Below are 27929 nucleotides of genomic sequence, written 5' to 3' on the forward strand. Positions count from 1 at the left end.
TATTAATAGCAGCAGAGGGAGCTGCTAGCATGCAACAACCATAACTAAAGACACTTCCATTGTATAGATATACTGTAGCTATAAAGGAATGATGGTGTATGGTATGGGAAAGGTTTTATAGACACAAGATTGGGATGACCACAGTTTACAACTGATTCTGAGAAAAACTGCCAAGGGGAACACTGGGTTTCTTCCTCAGTTTGAATCCTGGACTCTAAAATAAGCAGGACTTTTTGAAGAATAGCAGACCAAGGGTTCTTTCTATCCAGAATGAAAAAAATGACCATATCTACATTATTCTACATCTGGGCTTGAGAAACTAACAAAAAATATATAATTGGCAGAGCCCATACCACCAATTAGTTTTTTCTTGGTATTGTATGTAAATAAAAACAGGTAGCTGTATATGATGCTTTCACCTTACAGAATCTAATTTACCTACAATACTTCTAAGATGTCCTATTGCCTTGGTATTTAACTGTCTTGAGAGCCCTTGTCTACGCTGGAAAAAAACCCAATGGCACTGATTAGCACCACGGCAAGCATTCTCCACAAGAGACCAATAACTGAAGGAGTACAGAGATTGAGCTACCTTCTCATCTCCAGGTCAGGGTTGAGTAGAGTTGGAGGGATTTATTTCAAAATATAAAACAGGCCCTTTCCCCCCCTCCCCACTTGACATCCAAGCAATTCCTACCCAACACAAAGCATATGATCAGATAAAAAGTATGTTGCATAAATGGCCTATTTGGCACCAAGCATTAAACACAGGCGACATGTGATGTCCCCTAAAAAAACTCAACCAAACAAAAAAGCTGTCCAATTTCTTCTACACTTTCTTTGAAAAGCAGGCCCTCACTTTAAGGTGTTTTGGCGGACTAGGGAAAGGGGATGCTGGCATGCCAGTGCTCACTCCTAGCCTCGGTAGGCTTTGCACTGGTGCAGTTTACCCCAGAGCACCCCGCACCGGTACAAATCTTGTCAGCGCAATGAGTTTGTCCCAGGGACTAAAACCCCAGCGCGGAAAGACCCTGAGCTCTTCAGGACAGAGCCACCAGCTGGGATTTTTAAAAGTGATTAGCGACTTGGGGTGCCCAGCTTGACCCACCTCCATAGAGCCCATCCCCTGAGCACCGGCTCTCACGTGGGTGCCCGCCCACCACCTCCAATGATCGCCGCTGGAAAGCGCGGCCGGCTGCACGCTGTGACCGTGAGGCGTTTGGAAAGAGGCACAAGGCGGGTGACACGCGTGACGCTGCGCGGCTCTGGACAGCAGCGGGGAAATCCCCACGGGCGAGCTTCCCACAGAGACGGAGCCTTTAAGCGCTAGGTGCTCGCTACCCGCCCAGCCGCGCGCGGCAGCTCCCCGGCGGCGAGGGGGCTGCAGGGCGCGGCCCGGCCCGGCGCGGCGCTGGGGGATTGTGGGGATTGTAGTAGGGAGGCGCCGCTCTCCGGGCTCAGGGCGGGACTTCACTTCCCGGCGGCCGCAGGCAGGCGGGGCGAGCCGGGCACAGCTGCGGAGCGGGCGGCAGCGGCGGCGGCCCGGAGCTGCGGGGAGAGCGCGGGGCAGCCCCCGCCTCGGGAAGCCCCCGCCCGGCTGGGGGAGGCGGGGAAGGGGCCGGCGGCCAATGCGAAATTGGCTGGTGCTGCTGTGCCCGTGCGCGGTCGGGGTCGCGCTGCACCTCTGGCTGCTGCTGCTCGGCGGCCCCGGGAGGCTCCCGGCAGGTAGGGGCAGGGCAGGGCGCACGTCCGGGGAAGGGGCGGGCTGTGGGCGCACCACGCTTCGTTTGGAGGGGAGACGATGGGGCGCTGCCACCCCCACCCAAGGCGGGCCGGGTACTTGGGGTGGTTCAGGGTGCAGGCACCTTCCCCTGAGGGGGAGCGCTGGGCAGGAGGGGACAGAGGTGTATGCCCGCTGGGAGTGCGGGGTTCACGGTTCCCTCCCATAGCATGTGTCCCTCTAATTCTGTCCCTGTTTTCTCAAAGAAAGAGAGTCCAGGGGGTGTTGTAAGGCCCGCAGAGCACAGAGGTGAGCTGCTAGGAGCAGACCTGGTCAAATGGTCAGGGGGGACTTGCAAATGATTCATTTGAAGACTGATGTGGGAAATTGAAAAATAAATGTCCTGCGTAGTATTTGGCCATCTATAGAGCTGATCATAAATAATTAGTTCAATTAAAATAAGTGATAAATCCATTGGTTAGATTATATACAAGAAATGAAGTGACCAGCTCTTCTTATCCCCTGAGTTTAGAGAGCTAGCAATGAGTCCCCCCCATGTCCCCGTGTGTAATTTGATTTTGGGAAGTAGTTCTATTAATACAAACACATTGCATTAAAGATCACAATTTTTCCCCTTTTAGGGCAGGGTTGGATGTTGTATAACTCTTTCACTGATTGAGTGAAGAAGCACATGCTGGGCACACAGCTGTTCAGGCATTTCTGTGGTTGAGAATTCCAAGCAGCCTGCATGAAAATATTTGATATATAGGTTTAGTGTGGAGCCAGTAGAATGCTTTTTGGTATTAGATAATCTACAGAGGAAAAGTGCATGAAAAGCTAATGTGGGTTTATAGGAAAACAATGAAGAATTATGTAGGACAGGAGAACAATTTTGTGCCTGTATTTTTAAACTGGGGCTACTTCATTATAATTCAGCAAAGTGATTACTGGCAGTACACTGGAACTTTCTTCATTGAGAGTAATCTGTTTTTTCACAGACTAACTTAGTTATGAGCCCAATCCTGCTCCCATTCAAGTCACTGACAAAATTCCTCTTGACTTCAGTTGTGTAGGACAAGGCTATATAATATGAATTGCTGTTTGGACTTTGATGTGTAATCAGAACCAATAAGGATTTGCATTGCCCTTACTATAAAATGGGTTTGCACTAAATCAAGGTGAGTGTAAGTAGGTTTCACTTTATGTTGATACCTGTTGGTCAGAATAGGCACTTTCGTCAACCAATGAGATTACTCCATTGATGGTGGTTGTTAGAAGTTGATGACCATAAATAACTTTCCATGCTACCTGTTAGTGGGTTTCTGAAACTTTGCCATGGAGTTTTATAATTTGTTGGAAATGTTCTGTTTTGAAAAGAGACTAAGTAAAAGTGGTGTTTTATTACTCAGTAGATCTGCTTGGAGTTGTATTTGGAGTCATGGTAGCTAATTTTATTAACAAAAATATGTTTTTACTAGTATTGACTCCTATTAGCTGGACAGAGTCTACACGGCTAAGAAGGAATGAGATGGAGTCTATTCTTTCTTGGGCATTTTTCTGTAGAATTGTTCACTAAATTCAACCGTCAATTAGTAACACCTGTCTAACATGCAATCTCACTAGAGTTATATATATGTCAATTAGGACCTGTTTTGGCATGTAGAACCTGAATGATGGTGATGTCTGAGCAGGAAAAAAACCCAGCTTGGTTTTCCAGATCCTAGGTTGAACTTGCAGGACTGTCTGTCGGGGGAAAAAAATCTTTTTATTTGATCTGGGAGTCATGGACAGGCAGTAAACATGGAACCCCATGATACCTTTTTAATAGTCACTTTTCAGCATTGCTCTCTAAATGTAAATGTTTTCAAAAGAAGATCTAGGAGAAGTGTCCTCAGAGAGAGAGAGAGAGAGAGAGAGAAATGCTTTTGGGCGGTTGAAGAAGAATTTTTTAAACACAAGGGTAAGGATAGGCTGTTTATAGTTCCATATCATGTTGCTGGGCCATTTATACTTTTACTGCTCTACTTTTTTCACAAATTGTAGTAAAACTAATAATTTGTATTGAGTGCTTATTAGAGATTTTCTGATTTCCCTGAGGAAGTGATCCAGCAAGAAAAAGAGATTCCTTTCCACCTCCTGCATCTCAGATTTCTGGTGCTGACTTGTATCCTTGGGGGAAAAAAGGTCATCCTCTCCCCAGGAAGGGCAGATTCACAGTTTCAGAAATGCAGTGTTAGGGTAAATGATATAGTGTTCGTATGTGACTTTTGTTTCCATGCTTTGGATTTCCATTTCTAGGCATCAGTTGCTACTCTTTCCAGAACAAATCCTAGTTCCTTTCAAGCCAATAGCAAAACTCTAATTCACTTCAGTAGGACCAATATTTGGCCCTAAGTGTCATACTGATGATGATTTTGGTGTTAATCTATTACTATTTTGGGGTCTCAGTCCTGCAAACACTTCTATTACTATCCTTTATGCTCACCATAGCAAGTAGTCCATGTGACTGACTACTTGCACTATGTCAGATAGTAAGTTCTAGCAGGATCAGGCCTTTAGTAGTCAAGCAAGTGCACAGTATTCTCTCTTTGTAGATTTTATTCTGACTTGTGCAGGGCTTGTTAAACAGTAACGTATAGAATAAAGCAGTGAACCCGAGCGAAGAAAAACAGGAAATTTCCCCTGATATTAAGTGTAAAAATGAAATCTTTCAATGTATGGAATAGTTTCCTAGGGAAAGCATTTTGGAGCACTCTTGCGCAGTAAGTGAAAGGATCATGCACTTAATAGACCTTGAAAGCTTCTAGAAACACATACACTATAGGAAACATTTCTGCATTGCCAGAGGGAGGAAAGATGAGCTAAGAGATTTCTTTCATCTCTGATGTCTATTGTTCTGTGATTTTTGTTCTTCAAAGTGCTTTGTGAACATTAATAAACTGGCGATAGGTTTATATCACAGAGTAGGAAATGGCCTTATTTTTTAGGACAGTTTTTGAAACTTTAATTATTAAGATGGTCTGGTACTATCTGATGAAACCAGCCCTGTTGCATATTATTGTTGAGTAATTTTGTGTGTGTGTGTGCGCGTGCGCCTGCTGCTCATTTGACTTACCACCTGGATTCTTTGGCATGAACAAAAATTGAATTGATTTCAAAAGTGTTTTATAGTAGCTGGGGCATAAAAATGTATTATTGGTGTGTGTGCTGGCATTTAATTAACCTTTGGCATCAGAGCAGTCCCGTAATTAGTCGCTAGCATGGGTCAAAGGTGGCATGATCATAGTGATCAGTCATAACATACTGAGCCAAATTCATCCTAATGTTGCTCTGTTGTGGTAAATAGATTTACACTGGGGAGTATTTTGCTCTTTGAATGGAGGTTTCCTCGAGCACTTGAGCTGCATATTGTGTTAACCGTTTGTTCACATTATTTTGGGGCTGGATAGCCTGCATGCATTTTGAAAGAAAGTGGGGGGAGGGATAGCTCAGTGGTTTGAGCCTTGGCCTGCTAAACCCAGGGTTGTGAGTTCAGTCCTTGAAGGGGTCATTTTAGGGAACTGGGGTAAAAAAAATCTGTCTGGGGATTTGTCCTGCTTTAAGCAGGGGGTTGGACTAGATGACCTCCTGAGGTCCCTTCCAACCCTGACATTCTATGAAATAGATCTGGATGTCTAATTACAAAATGAGGGGATGGATGGATCTGTACTTTTCTCTAACACAGATTAATCTAATCCAGGATATCTTTATTTTGGGTAAGGAATGGTGTCCCTAGCCTCTGTTTGTCAGAGGATGGAGATGGATGGCAGGAGAGAGATCACTTGATCATTGCCTGTTAGGTTCACACCCTCTGGGGCACCTGGCATTGGCCACTGTCGGTAGACCTTTGGTCTGACCCGGTGCGGCCATTCTTATGTTTATTGTATCTTATTTTATACTGGAAGCATACCAGATAGTGCTAAACTCTTCAACAAATACAGTTCTTTTTGTGGTATGCATATTGAAGAGGAAACTAAAAAGTGAAGAGAAACTTCTGTAAAAAGAAAATAGCCCAGATTCATGATTAACTGCACAATGCCTAGTAAAACATGAATCCAAGGACCCTCCAGCAAATATGTGATTTTACAATTTCCCTTTTTGTTGGAGTCCTGAATTTAATGATTTCTCACTCTACCGAGACATTACCAGCCTGCGCTGTGTGTGTGTGTGTGTGTGTGTGTGTGTGTGTGTGTGTGTGTGTGTGATGTCACTTATACCGCTTTGGGCAAGGGTATGGCAAGGAGGCGTCTGCAGGTAGGGATGAGAGAAGCCCATTTTTAACCGTTCAGAAACAGAAATTATCTAAGATTTCCTGTGTGTTCCCTTTCATGAGTTTCATAGTATTTTATAAAATACATTATAAAAATGCTAAAGATAAAACAGCTTCTGAAAAGTTAATTACAACCAGCTCCCCCAATTTGCTTTAATCCCTACAGATAGACTCAGTGCTAAGCATATGTTCAGTTGATAGCCTCTGCCAGTGTTGCCATGTCTAACAGAGTGAGAAGTTGCTTATTGAGGGACTTCAGTGTCTCCTCAAGAAGGGAACATACATTAAATTTTACAAGGTACACCTTTGCTGAAATGCCCTCTGAGACATTGTTGCACATATATTTATTTGGGCATTTGGCATCTTTTAGAATTGGGCCTCTCTGTGTGTGTATAATATCAATCTTCTACTGCCAAATAATTAAAAAACAAAATACAGCACCGACTCTAGCTCCCACATATTGAACGGCACATGAATGCCATCGACCATCATATGGCCTGGTTCAACAGAATACTTAACATGTGCCTAACTTTAGGCATTGACTTGAATGGAATTATGCACCTGCTTTGTTAGGCTCATGCTGAATTAGTGTCACAGTGTGCGTGGACTATTCTCTGTGTGACATATTGGAGGGAAAGAAAGTGAGTGTGGCCTGTGTTTGGATTTTTAGAGGAGAAAGAATTTGTTAAAAAATATATATACACACAAACAACCTCTGAAGTTGTGAGCAAGACCACGTTCTAAAGGGAGAAAATGTCACTTCATAAAAGTGTGTTCCATTTTGGGTCTTAAGTACTTATTGACAGTGTCATTTTAAGTTTTTCATGCATCCTGTCCAGGAAAAATTTACATTGCTCACTCCAACACTCGATAATTTGTGGAGTGATTTTTTTTCCACATGCTTCTGAAGGGCAGTAGGCCAACAGCCTTAGAGTCTGAAATCGTCTGTCTACAGAACAGGAGCAGCACAGGCAGCAGCCACACAAGCATCCCTACAATGGCTTATGTGCCCTTGGCCTATAGGGACTCTAGGGATGAGGATGATAGCTCCTTCTTCCTGCCTGTTTAGTCCTTCACCTCTTGGCCAAAGGCCAACAGGAGTACCATTGTAGTGAAGTTGATTTGTCAGAAAGACCCATCCACTGGGAATTGTACCAATACCACCAGCTCATTCCTAAATAGGCCACTGAACAGTCTTGAAATGGTAGCAATCTTTTGAGTTTAATTTTTATTCTATGTCTCGAAAAGGTATTCTGTGGCCAAGGCAGCCTCAACTAGTAATAATGGGCTAACCTGCCAAATTGTAAGTTCAGCGTTATTGACAAGAGACTTCACAAACAGGACTTCTTTTTTTTTTTTTTTTTTTTAAATCTCCATTCCCTACCCCATGGCCATCGCTGGTGGTAGCAGTCTCTGCATCTCTGATCTCTAGTTCAGGGCAAAAAGATCTTTCCAGAGGTTTGAGAGTGCTGTATCATCACTGATACACTACCAGCTGCTATAGCATAATAGCTTCTCCAGTGCTTTTGTCTCCTCTTTACATCTGAGATGGTTACTAGAATTCCTAATGTTCTTGTAAAGGGGTATCATCCACATAAAAACCTCCCTTCTGTCTAAAAAGTTTTTCTCACTGAAGTAACATCTAAGGACTTACCTCCATCCGGGATTTTTGCACTGGTGCAGCTATGTGAGTGCAAACCTCCAGTGTAGGTGTGCTGCACCAACATAAAGTGGAGCCTATATCGATGTAACATATCCCAGTTTCAGTTTGGGGTAAGTCGCACCAGTGCTTGGCACTTACATGGGGGGGGGTTACATTGGCATAGCTAGATCACTGAAGAAATCCCTAAAGCAGGTGAATTCTAAGATTACTATAAATGAATAAGATTGGGGAGAGGGAGAGAATGTCTTTCTCTGCTTTTTCCAGTTCATTTTGTCCATTTGTCAGCACTTTGTGAATAATGAGTTTCTCTGTATACTCAGTTTGTTTGATTCTTGTACACAGCTAGCACAACCCGTGGGAGAGTAAATCATGTAAAAAATAAGAAAATATGGTTGCATGCAGTAGTACCTGAAACTGCTTTTGGTTTGGAAGTTGATGGTATCCCTAGAATCTTTTGTCTTGGCTACTCAGTTCTCAGAATCTTTTGAGTCCATCCCTTTTTTAAATAATAATCAATAAGGGGCAGACCACTAGCACTGGAATCTTTTATCTTTTCCCCTGGTGATAATGGCAGTAAGTCTGTATTTGGCCGCTGAGTGTGACACTGTGAATAGGAGGCATGTAGTCTCCTAAAGAAAGTAGTAATACAATTAATCTACAATGGAGGTTGTTGAAATCTGGTTGAGGCCAACGTACTGCCTTCCAGTATGTAACCCCTACTGTGGTGGCCTGACTCAGCTCAGCAGTACACATTTTTACAAGGAGTTCTCTGGATGGCAACTATATAACACAGCGTAGCAGCTGTGAGTGCAGCTGCCTGTTTTATTTTACCGCACTTATTGCCATGAGTTAACTGGGTTAGGCAAAAGAGCAAAGGGAAAGTACTGTGAGTGTTTTGTGCCAAAAGAATGTAGCATGGGAATTGCGGGGGGAGGGGGGCAAGACTTGCAAGGATTCACTGAGAAGCCTAAGGCTCCATAATGTGTCTGAGAGATTCAGTCTTAGGTCAGGTTTCAGAGTAGCAGCCGTGTTAGTCTGTATCCGCAAAAAAAACAGGAGTACTTGTGGCACCTTAAAGACTAACAAATTTACTGTCTTAGGACAGTTCTCAAACTCGATTTCTAATGACTCTGAGACCAACATACCAAAAATCGTTCCTTCTTCTTAGCCCGCCCCCACTATCTGCAGTTACTATAATGTTTTATTTTTTATTGTGCTTTACATCTTCGGAGCACTTCATAGTCATTAACTAATTGGTATTCACACTGCTTCTGTAAGATAGGTAAGTATTTTCTCCGTTTTACAGATGGGAAAACTGAGCAACAGTGTGCCTTGCTCAGGGGCATAGAGAGTCAGTGACACAGCCAGGATTAGAATTCCAGAGACCTGGCTTCCAGCCCTGCCCTCAAACCACAATGATTCATTTCTTGTGTTTAAGCTTTTTAGTAACTGCAAGTTGTAAACAGATAGTTACATAATCAGCATACGGTAAGAATAGCATATTATGAGTAGTAATTAATAATAAGATAAACAATAATAGTGACAACACTGGAGGCTACTGTTACATGCATAAAGAAAACTTGTGAATGCTTGGAAACAGTTGTATGATGATGCTGTAAGTTTGTTCACTTCTGAGCTAAAAATAAAATGATTGCATGTATAAATACTTCACCATGATTGACTCAGAGGTCACTAATAGTTTTTTCTGAACTTTTGCTGCAGATCACTTGTCTGCAATGTTCTTGCTTCCTGACTGGTTCATCATAGGTTAATATCTTTTTCTGTACCTTTAGCTTTATTTATTCTTTATATTAGTGTATATTAGTTTAACTGTTAGCATTTATTAAGCTCTAATGGAAAGGGTCTTTCCCACTTATCAGTAGTAAATAGGAAGCTTTGCCTGCCAAACAGGGGACTTATTCATAAATTTGAGCAAAATATGTTTTCATTAAAAAAAAAAAAAAAAAGTGACTGTCCCTTATGACTGAGAAGTCAACTTTCTGAAAGTATTGATGCGGTGCTGTTTGACTAAATTTATGGACAGAGAAATTAATATTTGCCTCTCTCTAAACCAGGGGTAGGCAACCTATGGCACGGGTGCCGAAGGCTGCATGCAAGCTGATTTTTCAGTGGCACTCTCACTGCCTGGTCCCTGGCCACTGGTCTCGGGGGCTCTGGATTTTAATTTAATTTTAAATGAAGCTTCTTAAACATTTTAAAAACCTTATTTACTTTACATCCAACAATAGTTGAGTTGTATATTATAGACTTATAGAAAGAGACCTTCTAAAAACGTTAAAATGTATTACTGGCACGTGAAACCTTAAATTAGAGGGAATAAATGAAAACTCGGCACACCACTTCTGAAAGGTTGCTGACCTCGGCTCTAAACCAAAACAAAGAGAGTCTACACTTTTGTTTTACAGTGATTCAACTAAACTGGTTCAAGAACACATCATTAGTTAAAACAGTGCAAGTGTGTGTGTAAGCAAGGCCTCAGGTCCAGTCTGTGCTACAAATAGCGTCAGTCCTCCCATAGGTAATAGTGCCCTACATTGGATGGCATGTGTGTAAGACTGCCAAAGATATATAAAACATAATGAACTAAATAGAGCAGAACCAGGTAAGAGACGGTATATGTGTGGGGAAGGGGGAAGAGGAGGAATTACAAGAGGAAGTGGGAGCTACTTCTGATATTGCAGTCCCACCAGATATGTGGCTATTTTATAGATACCAGCTAATACGGAATACTGGCAAACTCTAATTATAATATAAATATAAATGTTGATGGGGACATCTAAAACCTCCAGATAATCAGCATTTACCTATATAAGGGAAAACCACACAGTGTTCTGATAAAAGATTGTTTGACTTGAGCTGGGAATTCTCTCCTCTAACACTCAACAGGCATTATCGACAGAGCATTTATACACACTTAGGCAGCAAACAAATCTCACTCCTGAAACCTTAACCTGCCAAAACTGCAGTGTATGTTTATTTGTTATAAGAGCCATAATAATCAGCTTTAATGGAAAACATTCAGGTTTCAGAGGAAGAAAAGAAATGCTAGTCTGTGTAGAAAGAAAATGTCTTGAGAGAGTTTTTGTCTCCTTCAGAGTTAGTTCCTAGGTTATGTAAATTCTTTTAATTAAACTAATATCTTAACTTTCTACCTATGGTATGTGAAGATTGAAAGTGTGCTGGAAACATCCATGTTTAAACAGCTTGCAGATGTAAATTTACTTCAAAAACTAATTCTGTCCTTTCTATGTGGGGGGAGAGAGAGCTCAGTGGTTTGAGCATTGGCCTGCTAAACCCAGGGTTGTGAGTTCAATCCTTGAGGGGGCCATTTGGGGAACTGGGGTAAAAATCTGGGGATTTGTCCTGCTTTGAGCAGGTGGTTGGACTAGATGACCCCCTGAGGTCCCTTCCAACCCTAATATTCTATGATTCCTGCAAAATGTCTGTTACAGAGACACAATGGGCATAGGATTTTCAGTTACTTTATTTTACTTCTCTTCCACTTCAGTCCCAGGTCACACATGTCCAGTCACCACGACACATGTTTCCTTCTCGGTTTTTAATGAGGGCATTGGTGTAATGGATAGAAGTCTGGCACATAACATTGTGTGCTCTGGTTATAATAGGTAACTTGCAGATATTTTTAGACCCTCTAAAATTAGACATCTAACATGACCTTATCTGTATTGTTTGCAGTAGTTGTGTTAAAGAACTCTGGCACTCAGTGATTTTAACTGTTTGGTTTAGGTCTCAAATTAAGGAGCATGAGATGGAAGTGATCCCTCAGCCCTGCTAAATATAAACCTGTCTCTTTCAGCTTTAGAATGACTGATGAACCAAACAGTGCAGATTTGTTGTGGGCTCCAAGCCATACTTCTCAGGTTTCTCTGTAGTCAGAATCTCACTTTAAAGGAAGTACCATTTTTATAATCACTAAATTTTAGAAACAGTGCTTAGCAAGAACTAAATGTTATTTATTTCTAGCATTTATGATGAAGCCCATTGCTGGTATCTCTGGGGACGACTCATGCCCACAACTGATCAAGGCAAAAACATTTACCCTCTATAGGGAGATAATGCCCCCTCCCCCTAACTCTTTTTCCCACTCTCACAACTTTACAAGGACAGAGACTAGGAAGGCCCTGCCAATAAACTAAATGGCAGTGGAAATTGAGCCAGCATGGATGAAGACGTGTCTCTTAACACACTCTGTGACCGCACTCAGCTTAAGTGGATATAATCTAGTGGTGAAAGCCCAATGTCAAGAATTACCAGGCCCCAGGTTTTGTGGTAGGTCAGAGAAGGAAAGGCAGTCCATGAGGCAGCTGAGGCCAGGATATTTAGGATTTTGCAGATTGTAAGCAGCACCTTGAATTTCACCCGGAAGGTTTCTGGTAGCTAATGCAAAATGTGGAGAACAGCTGTGATGTGCTCTCAAGGAGCAACTTGCTCAGAAGGCAGTCTCCCTCTCCCCCACCCCCCACATAATTGGCTATCCCATCATTCAACCTACAGAGGGATTTTCTCTTGTTTGCTTTGCAGTTGTCATGCACTTGGTTACTTTGGTCATTTTCTCTGTTCTGTCTAGTAATAATTTCACAGCTCTGTAATGGTAGTTGTGGCATGTTGAAAGCATCTTCCAGGCTTTTGACAAACAGTGTGACACAAATGCTGTTTCTGTTTTTTAATGCTGAGGACGCTTAATACACTTACTTTTGATGTATCTTTTAATTACTGTTTACAACTCAGACATGTGGGTTTATAGTTCTATAGTAAATTGTTGTTGTTTTAAACTTCTAGGTCCACTGGCTTTCTTTCCTCAGTGGGAACTGAAACATTACGATGTTATCGTTGGTGTATTATCAGCTCGACACAATCATGAGCTGCGCAATGTTATAAGGAACACTTGGTTCAAGCACTTGAAACAACATCCAGCGCTGAGCCCTCGGTAAACCTTTTATAAATAATTTATATTACTTGGGCTGGGTGAGAAACTAGTAATCAAATGAGTAAATGTTTGGTTTTTATTCTTTATTTTGAAAAAAATAAACATGGCCTCATGTTTGTAAACATCTTTTATTATGGTTGTCAGGGCACTTTCATTCTTAACTCCCCTTAAAATGTTATAAAAATAATATGCGTTCTGGATTGAAATGGATTTTTTGAATGTGATTAAAATTTGTTACTTGAATGTGTGCAAGAGTGTTCTTCATCCATTAAGAAATGCTCACCGTGTTGTTCTGTGTAGTTGGATGACACAAGTGGATTTATTTTACAGTGTAGTAATTGGCATGCATGTAACCTTAGTTCTGTTTTGATGTCAGGAGAAATTTGGTAGCAAGACAAAACAATTATAAAGATGTATTGCTGAGCATGTGCAGCAAAGCTGTTTTTGTTGACTGTGTATAGCTGCACCAAGGTACCATCCTCTGTTCATAAAAAGGCTGTTTCTGATGGTGCATTAATTGAACTGTGCTGTTTTTGAAGGCGTATACAGCCAAATAACCACACTTTCCATGTTTGTTGTGATCATTCACATACAAACAGAGGCTGGGGGGACTTTAAATCATAGGTCCTGAAGTTGTGTGTCTCTAGGAACAGATGGTCCTTGGCACCTTGAAGGATTGAGCCCTTATTAAAGTTTCATGCAGTGCTTGCGTGTTTTACGTTGAGTCAGAGGAGGAAATTAGCAACATTCAGTGTTAATGCATCATCATGGGTCAGGTTTTAATCACATCAAAATCAGGAAATGCAGTTATGGTTTCCACAGCAAACTTACCTTATGCTTAATTGCAGAGATGCGTACATTACGTGACCACTCTGTGAGGCATATTCTTTAACAGAGAATACTTGGGCACAGGCAGGATCATGTTTGCTGAGGGAACTATACATTTTGAATTTCCCTTCTTTTGGAACTGAACTCTCAACCTTAAAATTGCCTTAAATTAGGTTTCTGTTTTCTGTATTGAATTGCTTCTTCCTAACAATTGGAATGTCTAAGGGTATGGCTACACTGGCGATTTGCAGCGCTGGAAAGCCTCCACCAGCGCTGCAATTAGTAAGTGGCCACACCTGCAGGGCACTTCCAGCGCTGCAACTCCCTGGCTGCAGCGCTGGCCGTACACCGCACTCAGCATGGGGAATAAGGATTCCAGCGCTGGTGCTGCAGCGCTGGTCATCAAGTGTGGCCACACATCAGCGCTGTGATTGGCCTCCAGGGTATAAGATGTATCCCACAATGCCTGTTCAGCCACTCTGCTCATCAGGTCAGACTCTACTGCCCTGGCCTCAGGTGACCCGCCCTTTAAATGCCCCGGGAATTTTAAAAATCCCCTTCCTGTTTGCTCAGCCAGGTGTGGAGTGCAATCAGTGAATCTTTACAGGTGACCATGCCTCCACGCGCCAAACGAGCCCGAGCATGGAGCAATGGCGAGCTGATGGACCTCATCAGTGTTTGGGGGGAGGAATCTGTGCAGGCACAGCTGCGCTCTAGCCGTAAGAATTATGATACCTTTGCTCAGGTATCAAGAGCCATGCTGGAAAGGGGCCATGAGCGTGACGCACTGCAGTGCAGGGTTAAAGTAAAGGAGCTGTGGAGTGCCTATTGCAAAGCACATGAGGGGAACCGCAGATCCGGCACTGCCCCCACAACCTGCCGGTTTTACAAGGAGCTGGATGCGATTTATGTGGGTGACCCCTCTGTAAATCCAAGGACCACGATGGACAGTTCAGAGCCGGTAGAGGAGGGGGAGGGGGAGGCAGACAGTGAGGCTACTGTGGTGGGGGAAGACACCCTGGAGTCCCAGGAGGCATGCAGTCAGGAGCTCTTCTCAAGCCAGGAGGAAGCTAGCCAGTCGCAGCCCCTGGGGCTTGGTACAGAAGAATCACAGGAGCAGGTCCCAGGTAAGCAGCTTTTATTGCAATGCAAAGGTTTTGGGAGAGGAGGGGGGGTGGTATGGCTGCATGCCTGCATGCCTAGACATGGAATATCCCATTGATGTGGTCTATCACGTCGCGGTAATCTGCCTCTGTAATCTCTTCAAAAGTTTCTGCAAGAGCATAGGCAATTCGCGTGACCAAGTTTAAAGGGAGAGCCAGTGTGGTCCCTGTCCCAGTCAGGCTAACGCTTCCGCGCCACTGTTCCAGGAGGGGTGGGGGAACCATGGCTGAACACAGGCAAGCTGCATAGGGGCCAGGGCGGAATCTGCATTGTTGTAGGAGACCCTCCCTTGCTTCTTTGGTAACCCGCAGCAGGGAGATATCTTCAAGTATTAACTCCTGTGGGAAATGGAGGGAGTGTTTCAGTGCTGCTTGCTGCCTGCCTTTAACAAAGCCCAAAAACAGGCACTGTACCCATGAAGCAAAAAGCACCCCTGCCCAAGCAAACCGCGGCAGGAACCCCAGGGTTAATTCCTGAGGGACATGGCAGTGCTGCTTTCCCCAAGTGCTGCTTGCTGCCTGCCTTTAACAAAGCCCCAAAACAGGCACTGTACCCTAACTTACCATTTCTGGGAGGCTGTGAATTCTCTAGCTGTGTTTGAAATGTCTGAGGAATGCTACAGTGTGAGACTTGAAACTAACTTCAGATTATACACAATGCAGGCTCTATTAAAATGTATCATTTGCTGATTTTTTACAGTGTCCTTGACTAGTCCTGGTCCGGTGTTATCAGTGACTGAAAGAAAGATTCAGAACCTGAGAAGGAAGCCTAACAAAAGCAAAGAAGATTTGGTGAAGGCAGTTATGAACCAGTGTGCAGCAGAGAATAAAACTGCGCAGGAATGGAGAGAAAAGATGCAGCACTGGAAGGAAACAGAAAGCAGGAGAAAGGCGTTGACGCTGAAGAAAACCACGAGGCAGCTTATAAACCTCGTGGCGCGCCAAACAGACTGTATGCAGTCAATGGTAGCAATACAGGCAGAGCACTACCGTGCCAAACCCCCACCCTCCCAAACCTCTTTCCCCTATGCACCAATGTCAGCTCCAAGTCCCGTTCCCCAGCATCCAGGTTCTTACCTACACCATCACCAGCTGCCCCCGACACCTGTACGGTCACCTATGAGCCCAGAGAACTACGACCCTTACCCTCTGCACTCAACCCCCATCACCATGCAACAGTACAATCCTGAGGTGCACAACAGCACTCCTGGCAGTACATATGCGAAACTATGAATGTACAGTTCAACAACCAACCCCCCTGTCCGTTTATTTGTTTTTTTTTTAATAAATGATTTCTTTGATTATGAAACAGTTTTTATTATTGCATAAAGTGAAAGATAACAAACCCCAAGGAAAACACAGGTAACAAACAGCAAGGAAAACACAGGCACTTAAAAGCACTGTAACCAGTGCACGTCACTCCTGGTCAAGGCAAAAAACATTACTGTTGGCTTTCAGCCTCAAATTCCTCCCTCAAGGCATCCCTAATCCTTGTTGCCCTGTGGTGGGCGTCTCTAGTAGCCCTGCTGTCTGGCTGTGCAAATTCAGCCTCCAGGACTTGCACCTCGTTGGTCCATGCCTGGCTGAATGATTCACCCTTCCCTTCACAAATATTATGGAGGGTACAGCACGCGGATATAACCGCAGGGATGCTGCTTTCCCCCAAGTCTAGCTTCCCATAAAGCGCCCGCCAGCGCCCCTTTAAACGGCCGAAAGCACACTCCACAGTCATTCGGCACCGGCTCAGCCTGTAGTTGAAACGATCCTGGCTCCTGTCCAGCTTCCCTATATAGGGTTTCATGAGCCAAGGCATTAATGGGTAAGCAGGGTCCCCAAGGATCACAATGGGCATTTCAACGTCCCCTACTGTGATCTTTTGGTCTGGGAAAAATGTCCCTTCCTGCATCTTCCTGAACAGGCCACTGTTCTGAAAGATGCGTGCATCATGCACTTTTCCAGGCCAGCCTGTGTAAATGTCAATGAAACGCCCACGGTGATCCACAAGCGCCTGGAGAACCATAGAGAAATACCCCTTGCGATTAATGTACTTGTAGGCTAGGTGGGGTGGTGCCAGAATAGGAATATGTGTCCCATCTATTGCCCCTCCACAGTTAGGGAAACCCATTTCTGCAAAGCCATCCACAATGTCCTGCACGTTCCCCACAGCCACGGTTCTCCTTAGCAGGATGCGATTAATGGCCCTGCAAACTTGCATCAAAACGATTCCCACGGTCGACTTTCCCACTCCAAACTGGTTCCCGACCGATCGGTAGCTGTCTGGAGTTGCCAGCTTCCAGATTGCAATAGCCACACGCTTCTCCACCCTCAGGGCAGCTCTCAATCTCGTGTCCTTGCGCCGCAGGGTGGGGGCGAGCTCAGCACACGGTCCCATGAAAGTGGCTTTTCTCATACGAAAGTTCTGCAGCCACTGCTCGTCATCCCAGACTTCCATGACAATGTGATCCCACCACTCACTTCTTGTTTCACAAGCCCAAAAGCGGCGTTCCACGGTGCTGAGCATTTCCGTTACCGCATTAGGCAAATCCAGATCATCGTCGGACTCCTCACTGTCACTTTGGAGCTGAAGGAATAGCTCAACTGCCAAACGTGATGTGCTGGCGACAGTCATCAGCAAAGTCCTCAGCAGCTCAGGCTCCATTTCACACAGAAAGCGTGCTGCACTCACAATGGCTAGAAACGTGGACGGGGAAACTGTACTGCTGGGAAGAGAAGCGATGCACCACGGGGCGTTGGAACAGGAAGCGGAATGACCCACACACTTCCTTCCCCTTCCCACAATACTCAGCGGCAAAACGGCACCAAAACAGGACGAGGTGCTCTGTGGGATAGCTGCCCACAATGCACCTCTCAGTACAGCGCTGCAAATTCTGCAAATGTGGCCACACTGCAGCACTGGTAGCTGTCAGTGTGGCCACACTGCAGCACTGGCCCTGCACAGCTGGACGACCAGCGCTGCAAACTACCAGCGCTGCAACTCGTCAGTGTAGCCAAACCCTAAGTTGAGATGGATGCTCTAATAGTTACAGAACTTGCAGATCTGTCCCATTATTTAATAAAATGAGAAATTAAAAAAAAATGAAAACAGGAAGTTCCTCACTCTGCCTGATGTGAATAGTTTCTTAGTTAACTGCCTTTTAAAATGAACTACTAATCCTCTTAAAACAACAGAACCTGGCTGTTTGTGTGTATCAATAGTGTTTCATCGGAGATTAGTGCAGCTAACTCACTAAAATAAATAGATGGTCAAGAATAGGATGTCTAAGCACAATGTTCTTATTAGCCAAGTTCAGTTTTAAATAATATTTATTCTTCTGTCAAACTCCAAATAAACAAAATCACTATTAAAAGGCTTTGTGACTAACGTTTAAGGTGATCAGAAAGCTCAAACTATGGAAGGACAGATTTTTGCATTGAAATTAGCATGTTGAAGATGAAAATAAATTACTGGTGTTAATAAAAACAAATTATTTTAGTGTCCTTGTGAAGTTTATAATAGGTGCACATGGCTGTGGTGTGCCGGTGGAGGACAGAGAAGATCCTTACTCCTGCAAACTTCTGAACATTACTAACCCAGGTATGAATGATAATCTTTTAAACTATTATATCGTATTAAACAGAATCCTCTTTGTTGTGACACACTGGTTTAGTGGCTGTCCCAGTTAAGGGCCCAATCCTGCAAATACTACTGGACTTGCTCTCTATGTAGGCACTTATATAGCCCACCTCTGAGCACCACATGCAGACATTAACAGGGGAGATTTTCCAAAGCACGAAGGGCAGACCATTGACTTTCATTGGAGTTGGACATCCTTTGTGCCTTTGAAAATCTCCCCCAATTAATTTACCTTTTCAATATCTCTGTCATGTAGGGGCTGTTGTCCCCACCTTACAGATGGGGAACTGAGTCAGAGAGCATTAAATTACTTATTCAAGTTTGCACAAGTCTGTGTTGCATTAGAGCTGAGAACTTAACCCAGACTGTCCAGGTCCAGTGTCATGGCCACAAGACCATGTGAGTACACTTCTACTGAAGTGAGTACTACATCTGATAGTGTTTGCAGAATCTGGAGGGATAGCTTAGTGGTTTGAGCATTGGCTTGCTAAACCCAGGGTTGTGAGTTCAGTCCTTGAGGGGGCCACTTAGGGATTTGGGGCAAAATCAGTACTTGGTCCTGCTACTAAAGGCAGGGGGCTGGACTCAGTGACCTTTCAAGGTCCCTTCCAGTTCTAGGAGATTGATATAGCTCCAATTATTACATTACCTGTTCTTAGGAGGAGGCAATTGTTTAAAATATAAGTGTCAGAAAATACTTGAAATGAAACACTGTCTTCAATAAAATACGTAACTAAAATTATATTTCCTGCTTCTCATTTTCATTTTTCCTCCTTTTGAATATTTACTTTGTAACTATTATATTAGAATTTCACAACTATGATCCTAACTCCTGGTAAAAACCACTTGGCCCTTTTGGAATGAGTCACTTTAAATACCACTTCTGCTAATTTTGTTCCAGTTAAGCAGCTGTCTTTGCCATTCAGCTTCCCAAGGATAAATCAGATGGAATAAAACAGCTGTTCTCATTAAGCAGAGCAAGGTGTTATATATAAGTGTGCGTGCACTTCCATTCAGCGGTCTGTACATACACAAGCACTGACTTACAGTTGCTGGTAACTAGCAGGTTACTAAATCATTCTAAGCGTCTCCTTACAGAAGTGTGCAGTCAGTCATCTTTCATCTGGAATTTGATTACCCTTGTGTGCTTTGCCAGCCATGCTGATTATTCATCAGACATTCCCATGTATATACAATTCCAAAATGATAAATCTACTCACATTGCTGGTATAATCCTCGTTCCTTTTTCAAAATGCAGTTTTGAATCAAGAAATCGAAGCATTCAGTCTCCCTGAAGATACGCCTTCAGTGCTTTCTGAAGACCGCATTGTCAGTGTGAACTTCCGAGTTCTTTACCCCATTGTCATTACCAGTCTTGGGGTATTCTATGATGCTGATGGTGTGGGATTCCAGAGGAATATCACTGTAAAACTGTACCAGGCAGAACAGGAGGTACAGTATTATAGTTTTCTTACTGAAGGGGGCTAAAGCACATTTTTTCTTTCTATCGTGGATTGAATTCCCGCAGAATGAGATGTATGTGTTAATGGCCTAGCAAATTAATGATTTCACCTATCATACACTAATAAGAGTGTTTTCTTTCCCACTGCCCTCTTAAGAACTGTCAGATGAATAACTATAAATCTTTCCTATTTCACATTTGTCATCTGGTGAATGTGAAAAACTGGGATTTACAAACTTTTAATATTAAAAATATTATTTTTTCTGTATAACTGTAGACTGCTTTTTTAGATTAGTAATGTGTGGGTTAATAGAAATGCTTCTTGATTAAATGTTCCTTGTAATTCCAAGACAAAACAGTTTTAGTTGAAATTGAGGTTATAAACGTTTATTGATAACTTAAAGACTGATATGTGTTCAAACAAAAACCACCACCCTTTGAACCTTTAAAAGTAAGGAAATGCTGTAAAGTTAAGCTAGTAATTCTTGTTCTATAGTCTGATCCACGAGTCTAGCTAGACATCTAGAAGTTGTTGCACACTGTTATCATTTAGCACATAACCAGTATAATTATCTCTATGTAGTTTTCTAGCTCTGTTATGGACTCAAAACTTTGGGTCATCTGTAGTCATTGCCATCTTCTTTATCTACCTGTTCCAGGTCGGCAACTTTTATAGCCTTCTTCCAAAACCCATGATTGTATGCCTCTCTGTCATCTAAATTGGTCTCTCTAAGGTCCTCTGATATCTGGTCCTTGTACTAAGTCTTTGCCCTCCTCCTTGGTTGTCTTCCGTCCACGGTCATTTCAAGGGCCATCCTACCAATATAACCCATACCAAAGTAGCCTAGCCTCCCTCAACTTGTCTTCAGATGGGCAACCAACAGTAGGCCCTCTCAACCTTATTTTGTTTCCTATCATGGAGTCTCCAACCATTTGACTATCTCAACATCTTCATTTCTCTAGTGGAGAGCATACTGATTTCTTGTTGCTGGTCAAGTCTCTGGTACATTAGGATGGGTCAAATTACAGTTTTCTACAGTCTACCTTTTAACTTTATTGGTATCTTTTTATCACAGAGAACTTGGGTCAGCTCCCACCATTTGCACCAAGCAGCTTTAGTACGATGCTGGGCATCACTCAGGAGGGCACCACTACCAGCAACCATTCATTGATTATAGGTATTTAAATTCTTTCACTCTTCTAAGATCTCTACCTGTAATATCCTTTATGGTTGGTCCTTCTCCTTCATTGATCAAAACCTCAGTCTTTACCAGTGTTCTGTGTCCTGCCTGCTCCTAACTGTGTTGCCACCTTCGTTTGCAGGGTTTCACAATCTCCTGCACATATCACCTAAGTCATTCAGGAACAGCATATTCTGAGGCAGCTCCGTTTGTATATTATCACTTGTCACATCCATGACAGCCGCAAACAAAAAAGGGCTCAGTGCTGATCCTTAATACAGGCCACTTTACTGAAAATTCTCTGTTGGGCAGCCCCATTTGGCTTTGGCTACAGTAGTCACTCTGTCATAAATATCCTGGAGAAAATGGACATATCCTTCTGGCACACCTCTCCATCTCCTGTTCCACCAACCTAATTCTCTTGGTACATGAGCGAACTCCTTCTCCAAGTCCACAAAGGCTATACCCAGTAGCTATCTCTTTTATCTGAATTTCTCCAGGAAGATTCATATAGCAAAATTATGGCATCAGTGATACTCCTTCCCAGCATAAATCCATACTGACCCTTCCAAATTTCACCTATTCCAGGCAGTTACTTTTCAGTAATCTTCTATGCTTTCATACCATGTGCATCAGCTTAATTGGATGATAATTAGTATACAGTGTAATATCTCCTTTCTGTTTAAAAATGGGTACTACCAAGTTTTTACATCATTCATCTGACATTTTCTCTTTCTTAAGAATATCATTGAACAGACTTGTAAAATACATGACGCCTTCCCTTCCTATCGACTTCAGCGAATCCACTCATAGTTTATCAAGCCCAGGTGCTTTCTCCTTTCTAATTTTCCTAATGCTTGTATAATCTCTTCTTCCTGTGTGCAACCTGTCATGCCCTGGTTCCGCCTAATGTTGTGAGTTCCTCTCTTGGGTTCTCCTCATTCTTTTTTTTTTTTTTTTTCTCCTTCTTCAAAATAATCTCTTCAGACTTTGCTGATTGCTCATTTCTAATATAAGCAAACTCGTTCACATCTTTCATCATTTTCTTCTCTTGCCTTAGCGAGTTTCCAGCTTGTCTTTTCTCCTTCATATCCTCCTAGTAGTTATATAGCTCATCACAGGCCACATCTGTAGTTGTTGCAACACTTCTTTAGGCCTCCTTTTTTCCCCTCCATATACGCCATCTTATCACTGCACAAGCCATTGGCCTGCCATGGTTTAAAGGTTACCTTTTTCTTCTCAATGGATTCTAATGATGCTGGTATAGTCTGGTGTATAAAGACTTCCTAAACTCTCTCTGTGATGACACATAGATTTTATAAACTCTGTGGATTTCTCATAGGTTCGTATCAAATGCATCCTATAACTAAGGCTATGATTTTGTCACGGAAGTCATGGAATCTGTGACTTCCGAAGACCTCCGTGATTTCAGCCTGCAGGTGTTTGGGAGCCGTAGGGTCCCGCCGGTGCCCACAACGGCTGGGAGCTGCAGGAGGTAACTTCTGCAGGGTTGTCAGTTCAGCACTTCTCAAGAGCCCTATATCCAGTGTGTATATGTGTGTCGGGGGAATTCAGAACAAAATATTGTTTGGTTTTAAGGGCTATTTCTGCATGAAAAATAGCTAACAACATTGTTTAAAACAAAAAATGCTAGGGGTTGTTTTAAGAGGTTTGTCCTTTCTATTGTGAACAAATTAAGATCATGTAGGCTAGCATTGTTTTTACAGCCCTTGCGATTTAAGAATAAGTTTCTTATTTTTGTTTGCCTTTCTTTATTTTGCACACAGGAAGCTCTCTTCAGTGCTCGCTTTAGCCCACCTAGCTGTGGAGTGCAAGTTAACAGATTGTGGTACAAACCTGTAGAACAGTTCATTTTGCCAGAGGTACGTGCAGTATTTAGTTAATTTCCCATGCTGACTTGATTTGTAAGACTGGCATTTACTTTTCATCTATTTATATCTGTTAGTGGCATGAGATGGTGAAATACCCACACTACACATTCGGGATACTAGTATCTCTCTTTAAAGCTAATGCTCTAGAGGTTTTCATTTACTATTCACTGCCTTAAGAAATCTCTTTAAAATGATTCACTGGTGTGGAGCTTTTATGTGAGAATTTGTCTCCAAATCTTGGTCTGTACAGGAAATGCACTAAGATTCTGTGGGATAGTGTTTCCCATACAGCGGGTTATTTGCCCTTCCTTTAGGGGTGAGTGCAAAGGACTATCCAGGGGGCACAGACAGATCTCTCAGTTGTTCTCTTGAGTCTCTGTTTTCATTTTGAAAAAACTAAGTCTTTAGCTGTTATGGTTGCAAAGAATACCTTCAGAGTATGAGATGAGTGTAAACAATGCAGAAGCATCTGTCTGAGTTTGCAGAGAGTCTGAAACAGTAGCTCTGAAGTGCAAACTTCCCTATTTACTGCAATAGGTATTAATTTGGATACAGATGATGGTACTTCAAATGTGACCATTGTTAGCTGTTGTTTTACTGCTCATCAAAGTATGTAAGAACGGAGAGGAAGCATCACATAATGAATTACTCTATATTAGCGTTTCTCAAAGTAAGGGGGAGTGTGCATGAAATACTAGCCATAGGTTGGAGAGTGCACAGAAGTTGTGTAAATTAAAACACGTATGCCTTTAACAACACATCTGCCAGGATGCCAGGGGTGCGATTGGTTTCATTTTCCTGAAGTGGGGACTCAGCTTTCAAAAGTTTGGAAAACACCCTGTGTGGGATGGCTTGGTATTGCTGGTTGTGAGTAGCATTAGCTAAGCTCTAAAGGCGGGGTCCTAGGTTTTGTGATCTCACTTGGGAATGGTGCCTGCAGCTTGAGATTGGATTGTACTGTAGGGATATGGTACCAAATGGTGCTTTTCAGGGTTGTACCAGAAGGAAGTGGTTAAACATCATAAAAAAGAGTGTGGGAAGAAAATAGAATTAACATTATTGCAGTTAGGGCTTAATCCAACAGTCCTTACTGAAGTAAAACTTCTAAAGTGGGAATGCTGACTGACTGATAGCTCCCAGCTGTGAGGAACAGTTTCAGTGCGAGTTCCTAATCTCTAAATATTTCAGATATAATTTTAAAATTTTGTTTCTTTTAATTTAAGTGTGTTCTCTTATATTGTTAAACCAGAGCTCTAATAACTCTGTCTTAAATAGAAATAGATTTCTGTCACTGATTTTAGGTCCTGGAAGAAATATAGTGAAGTGGTTTATATGGAAAATGTGGGAGAGAAAATGAATGGCTGAGTAAGTTAGGCATTCCAGGCCAATTTAGTCCTTGACGTTATTCCACTGACTTCACAAGAGTTAATACAGGAATGAATTTGGGCCTCAGTTCCCTGTGAGAGGAAGTAGCAGTTGACTGGTTAGTTTATCTCAGCGTTTCTCCCCCCGGGGGATCCTGACCCAAAAGGGAGTTGCAAGACTATTGTAGTGGGGTCATGAGAGTGGCAGCTGCTGGCCGGGCACCTAGCTCTGAAGACAGCGCTGCCGCCAGCAGCAGTGCAGAAGTAAGAGTGGGGTGGTATGGGGGCGGAGGTTGTCAGCCTGAAATATTTTCAAAGGGGGGGTCCCAGCAAAAAAAGTTTGAGAACCCTGGCTTGTCTCCTTAAACAGTTTACTAGAGAGTAGCATTTTAGTGGTCTCGCTTGTCAAGTAAGCACATTTCTTGCAGTATTTTCTGTATGCAATTTAATGCTGCTTAAATTTCTTCAGGGGTAAGAAATTTAATTTAAAGTGATGTGCAGCAGATGCTGTATGGTTTTAATTATTAGAACATATTTTGCCCAACAGTATAGTGGGATGGGATGGGTTTCTGCACAACTCAAATTTTATTCCTGTAAATCTTTGATTGTTTTTTTCCACTATATTAAATTCCCAGGCACTTGTAATTTTTTCCTCTTATTAATGCATATTCAAGCTGTGACATAAATTTATAGAAATATAGGACTGGAAGAGACCTCCAGAAGTGATCTAGTCCATCCTCTAGTGTTGAGGCAGGACCAAGTAAACCTAGGCCATCCCTGACAGGGGTTTGTCTAACCTGTTCTGAAAACCTCTAATGACAACCTCCCTTGGAAGCCTATTCTAGAGCTTAACTATCCTTATAGTTAGAAAGCTTTTCCTAATATCTATCCTAAATCTATCTTGCTGCAGATTAAGCCCATTACTACTTGTCCTATCTGCAGTGAGCGATTGATCACCATCCTCTTCATAACAGCCCTTAACATATTTAAAGACTTATAAAGTCCCCTCTCAGTCATCTTTGCTCAAAACTAAACATGCCCAGGTTTGTTTTTTATCCCTTCCTCATAAATCAGGTTTTTAACATCCTTTTATAATTTTTGTCACGCTCTTCTGGACTCTCTCCAATTGATCCACATGGTGGTTAGAGTGGCACCCAGAGCTGGACACAGTACTGCAGCTGAGGCCTCACCAGAGCCAGGTAGCGCAGGAGAGTCGTCTCCCATGTCTCACATAATACACCCTAGAATGATATTAGCCATTGTTGGCTCATTTTCAATTTGTGATCCATTATAACCTGCACGTCCTTTTTGACAGTACTACTGCCTAGTCAGTTCCCCATTTTGCGGCTGTGCGTTTGATTTTTTCCTTTCTAAATGAAACACTTTTCACTTGTCTTTATTGAAGTTAATCTTGTTGAATTCACACCAGTTCTCCAATTTGTCAAGGTCATTTTAAATTCTAATCCTGTCCTCCAAAGTGCTTGCAACCCCTCCCAGTTTGGTGTTTTCTGCAAATTTTATAAACTAATTCTCCACTCCTTTAGCCAAGTCATCCATGAAATATTGAGTAGTACTGGCCCCAGGACAGAGCCGTGCAAGACCCCATTAGGTACGTCCTCCCAGTTTGACAGTGTTTCACTGATACATTTGTGCATTCTGATTGAAAAAAGGTCTGAAGCATTGTTTAGAAAAGAGACAAACTCCAAGTGCTTTTTATTGATATATTTACTATGTTGTTGGCATTGTATATCTACAGGATGACATGACATTTCTTGTTTGGATTGATGGGGTTTATGCTTTGTCACATAGTCTTTGTGATATTTAAGATGCTGAAGCATTCAGAAGAGATTTAATGCACCACCCAGAAGAGATTTAATGCACATATATTGACATCCAGTTATCTGAGATCTGTTTGCAGTGAAGTGTTTAAGTGCTACAAGATTGGTGCGAGACAATACCTTTCCCTGCTCCTCTACGTTAGCAGGAAAGAGTCCTGTGGCACCTTATAGACTAACAGATGAATTGGAGCATGAGCTTTCGTGGGTGAATACCCACTTCGTCGGATGCATGCTCATGCTCCAATACATCTGTTAGTCTATAAGGTGCCAGAGGACTCTTCGCTGCTTTTACAGATCCAGACTAACACGGCTACCCTTCTGATCCTCTACATTAAGAAATATTGGATTGTTCAAATTACTTCATCTGTCTTTTAACTAAAGTGCTGGTTTTTGTTGTGGTTTTTTTGGCTCATCCTTGTAAGAGTGAGGAAGGATGGAGGGAAATAACTTCAGAACAAGCAGTTGGCAGGCCAGATTGTCAAAGACAGAATCAGTCGTTCATTTTCCGAATGATTGTGGAAAGAGCAATTGAGCACAAATCAGCAAACTACTAAGGAGGAGGTAGGGGTTCACAGATACATGCTTCTTTAAAACTTATTTTTTTTACACAGAGCTCCAGACCACTCAGATGGAATTGAGACTCTGTGCCATATGCAGACTGTTACTAGTGAGAAATAGTCAGAACAACAAAAGACATGGCACTGTAACATTTGGAAAGGAGTTTAACAAGATTACATTATGTCAGTCCTTACTGTTCAGTCTTCATAGTAAGTGCCAATCCTCTCCCATTGCAGAGAGGATGGACTGTAAATAGGGAGAAAACAGATGATGTGTGCTGGTAATGTTCTCCTTTCAGCATTTTTACATATGAAATTTCTGTTAGGCAGCTTGGAATAAGAATCACTGAAGGCTAAAGTCGTTAGGGAACTTGCTCACAAATCTCTCAAGATGTAAAGCAATAATATTTGGCACTTCTCGAACACCTTGCATTCAACCATCTCAAGCTCTAATTGATTAAGTGTCTCTCAATGACCTTTTTGAAGTGGGTATAGTAAGTATTTACATATCCCCTTTTACAGAGGAGGAAACTGAGTCACATGCAGGCTGAGTGACTTGCCCAACAGCACATGCAGTCAAATGGCAGAGCTAGAACTAGAACCCAGATTTATTGATCTCTAAAGCAAAAATTGTTACCGTGGGAAAGGGCAGCTACTAAAATACCTTGTAAATACAGATGCTAGATGCGTGCTGCTATCCAGGTTTCAAAGCCTAAGATGATTGGGAATCCTGCCATTGCCATTAAAAAATTCTAAGTAATGGTCCACTTGTCATATTAGAATGATAAATAATTAGAAGTAAGCAGGGTGGGGGTATTGAGCACAAAGATCAGACCAGAATGAGTACTGGTTTGGTCTATTGTTCAACTATAAAACGAATTAGAAGCAACAGACGGTGGAGGATATGAGACTTTTGAAATGTGTGGCTGTGACTGAATGTCAAGCATGCTATGGGCATAAAAGACCTATTGGTGGAGGATGTTAAAGAGCTTGAGGAAGTTGTAAAAAATCAAGCTGCACTATTTTGAATCTATCAGTAAGTGGAGACAATCCGGATAAGAGGGGAAGGAAATGAGTTAAGGAAAGGTCGAAGGAGAGGTAACTGGATCTGAGGCATGCAGCGGCAGAGAGTTAGCAAACAGTTCTGAACATTAAGGATCTGTCTGCATTTGTAAATAAGTTTAAAACAAGGTGAGGTGTTTCTGTGCTTGAATAGCTATCTTTATGTACAGTGTGTCAAAATTTTTGCTTTAGAAGATGAGGAATTGATTTAAAGCTATATCACATATTGCTTTAAACAAAATCATTTGCTTTGGTTTAACATTCATGAAACGAATGTTAATGTATTC

At 42.5% G+C, this 27929-nt stretch overlaps 1 protein-coding gene across 2 annotated transcripts in view; it reads left to right on the forward strand.

Annotated features, from left to right (window-relative positions):
* The first annotated feature begins 1487 nt into the window (after window positions 1-1487).
* Window positions 1488-27929, forward strand: part of B3GALNT2 (beta-1,3-N-acetylgalactosaminyltransferase 2) — a 43193-nt gene continuing 16751 nt past the window's right edge. Inside the window, exons 1-5 of one of the 2 annotated variants that reach the window (XM_039531494.1) lie at window positions 1488-1725; window positions 12514-12661; window positions 18147-18247; window positions 19545-19738; window positions 22717-22812. In XM_039531494.1, the coding sequence (XP_039387428.1) occupies window positions 1629-1725; window positions 12514-12661; window positions 18147-18247; window positions 19545-19738; window positions 22717-22812 (636 nt within the window). In that variant the 5' untranslated portion in view covers window positions 1488-1628. The remainder of the gene's footprint in view (window positions 1726-12513; window positions 12662-18146; window positions 18248-19544; window positions 19739-22716; window positions 22813-27929) is intronic. The other variant, XM_039531493.1, reaches the window with a different exon arrangement.

The sequence above is a fragment of the Mauremys reevesii genome, linkage group 3, assembly GCF_016161935.1.
Source record: "Mauremys reevesii isolate NIE-2019 linkage group 3, ASM1616193v1, whole genome shotgun sequence".
NCBI lineage: Eukaryota > Metazoa > Chordata > Testudines > Geoemydidae > Mauremys > Mauremys reevesii.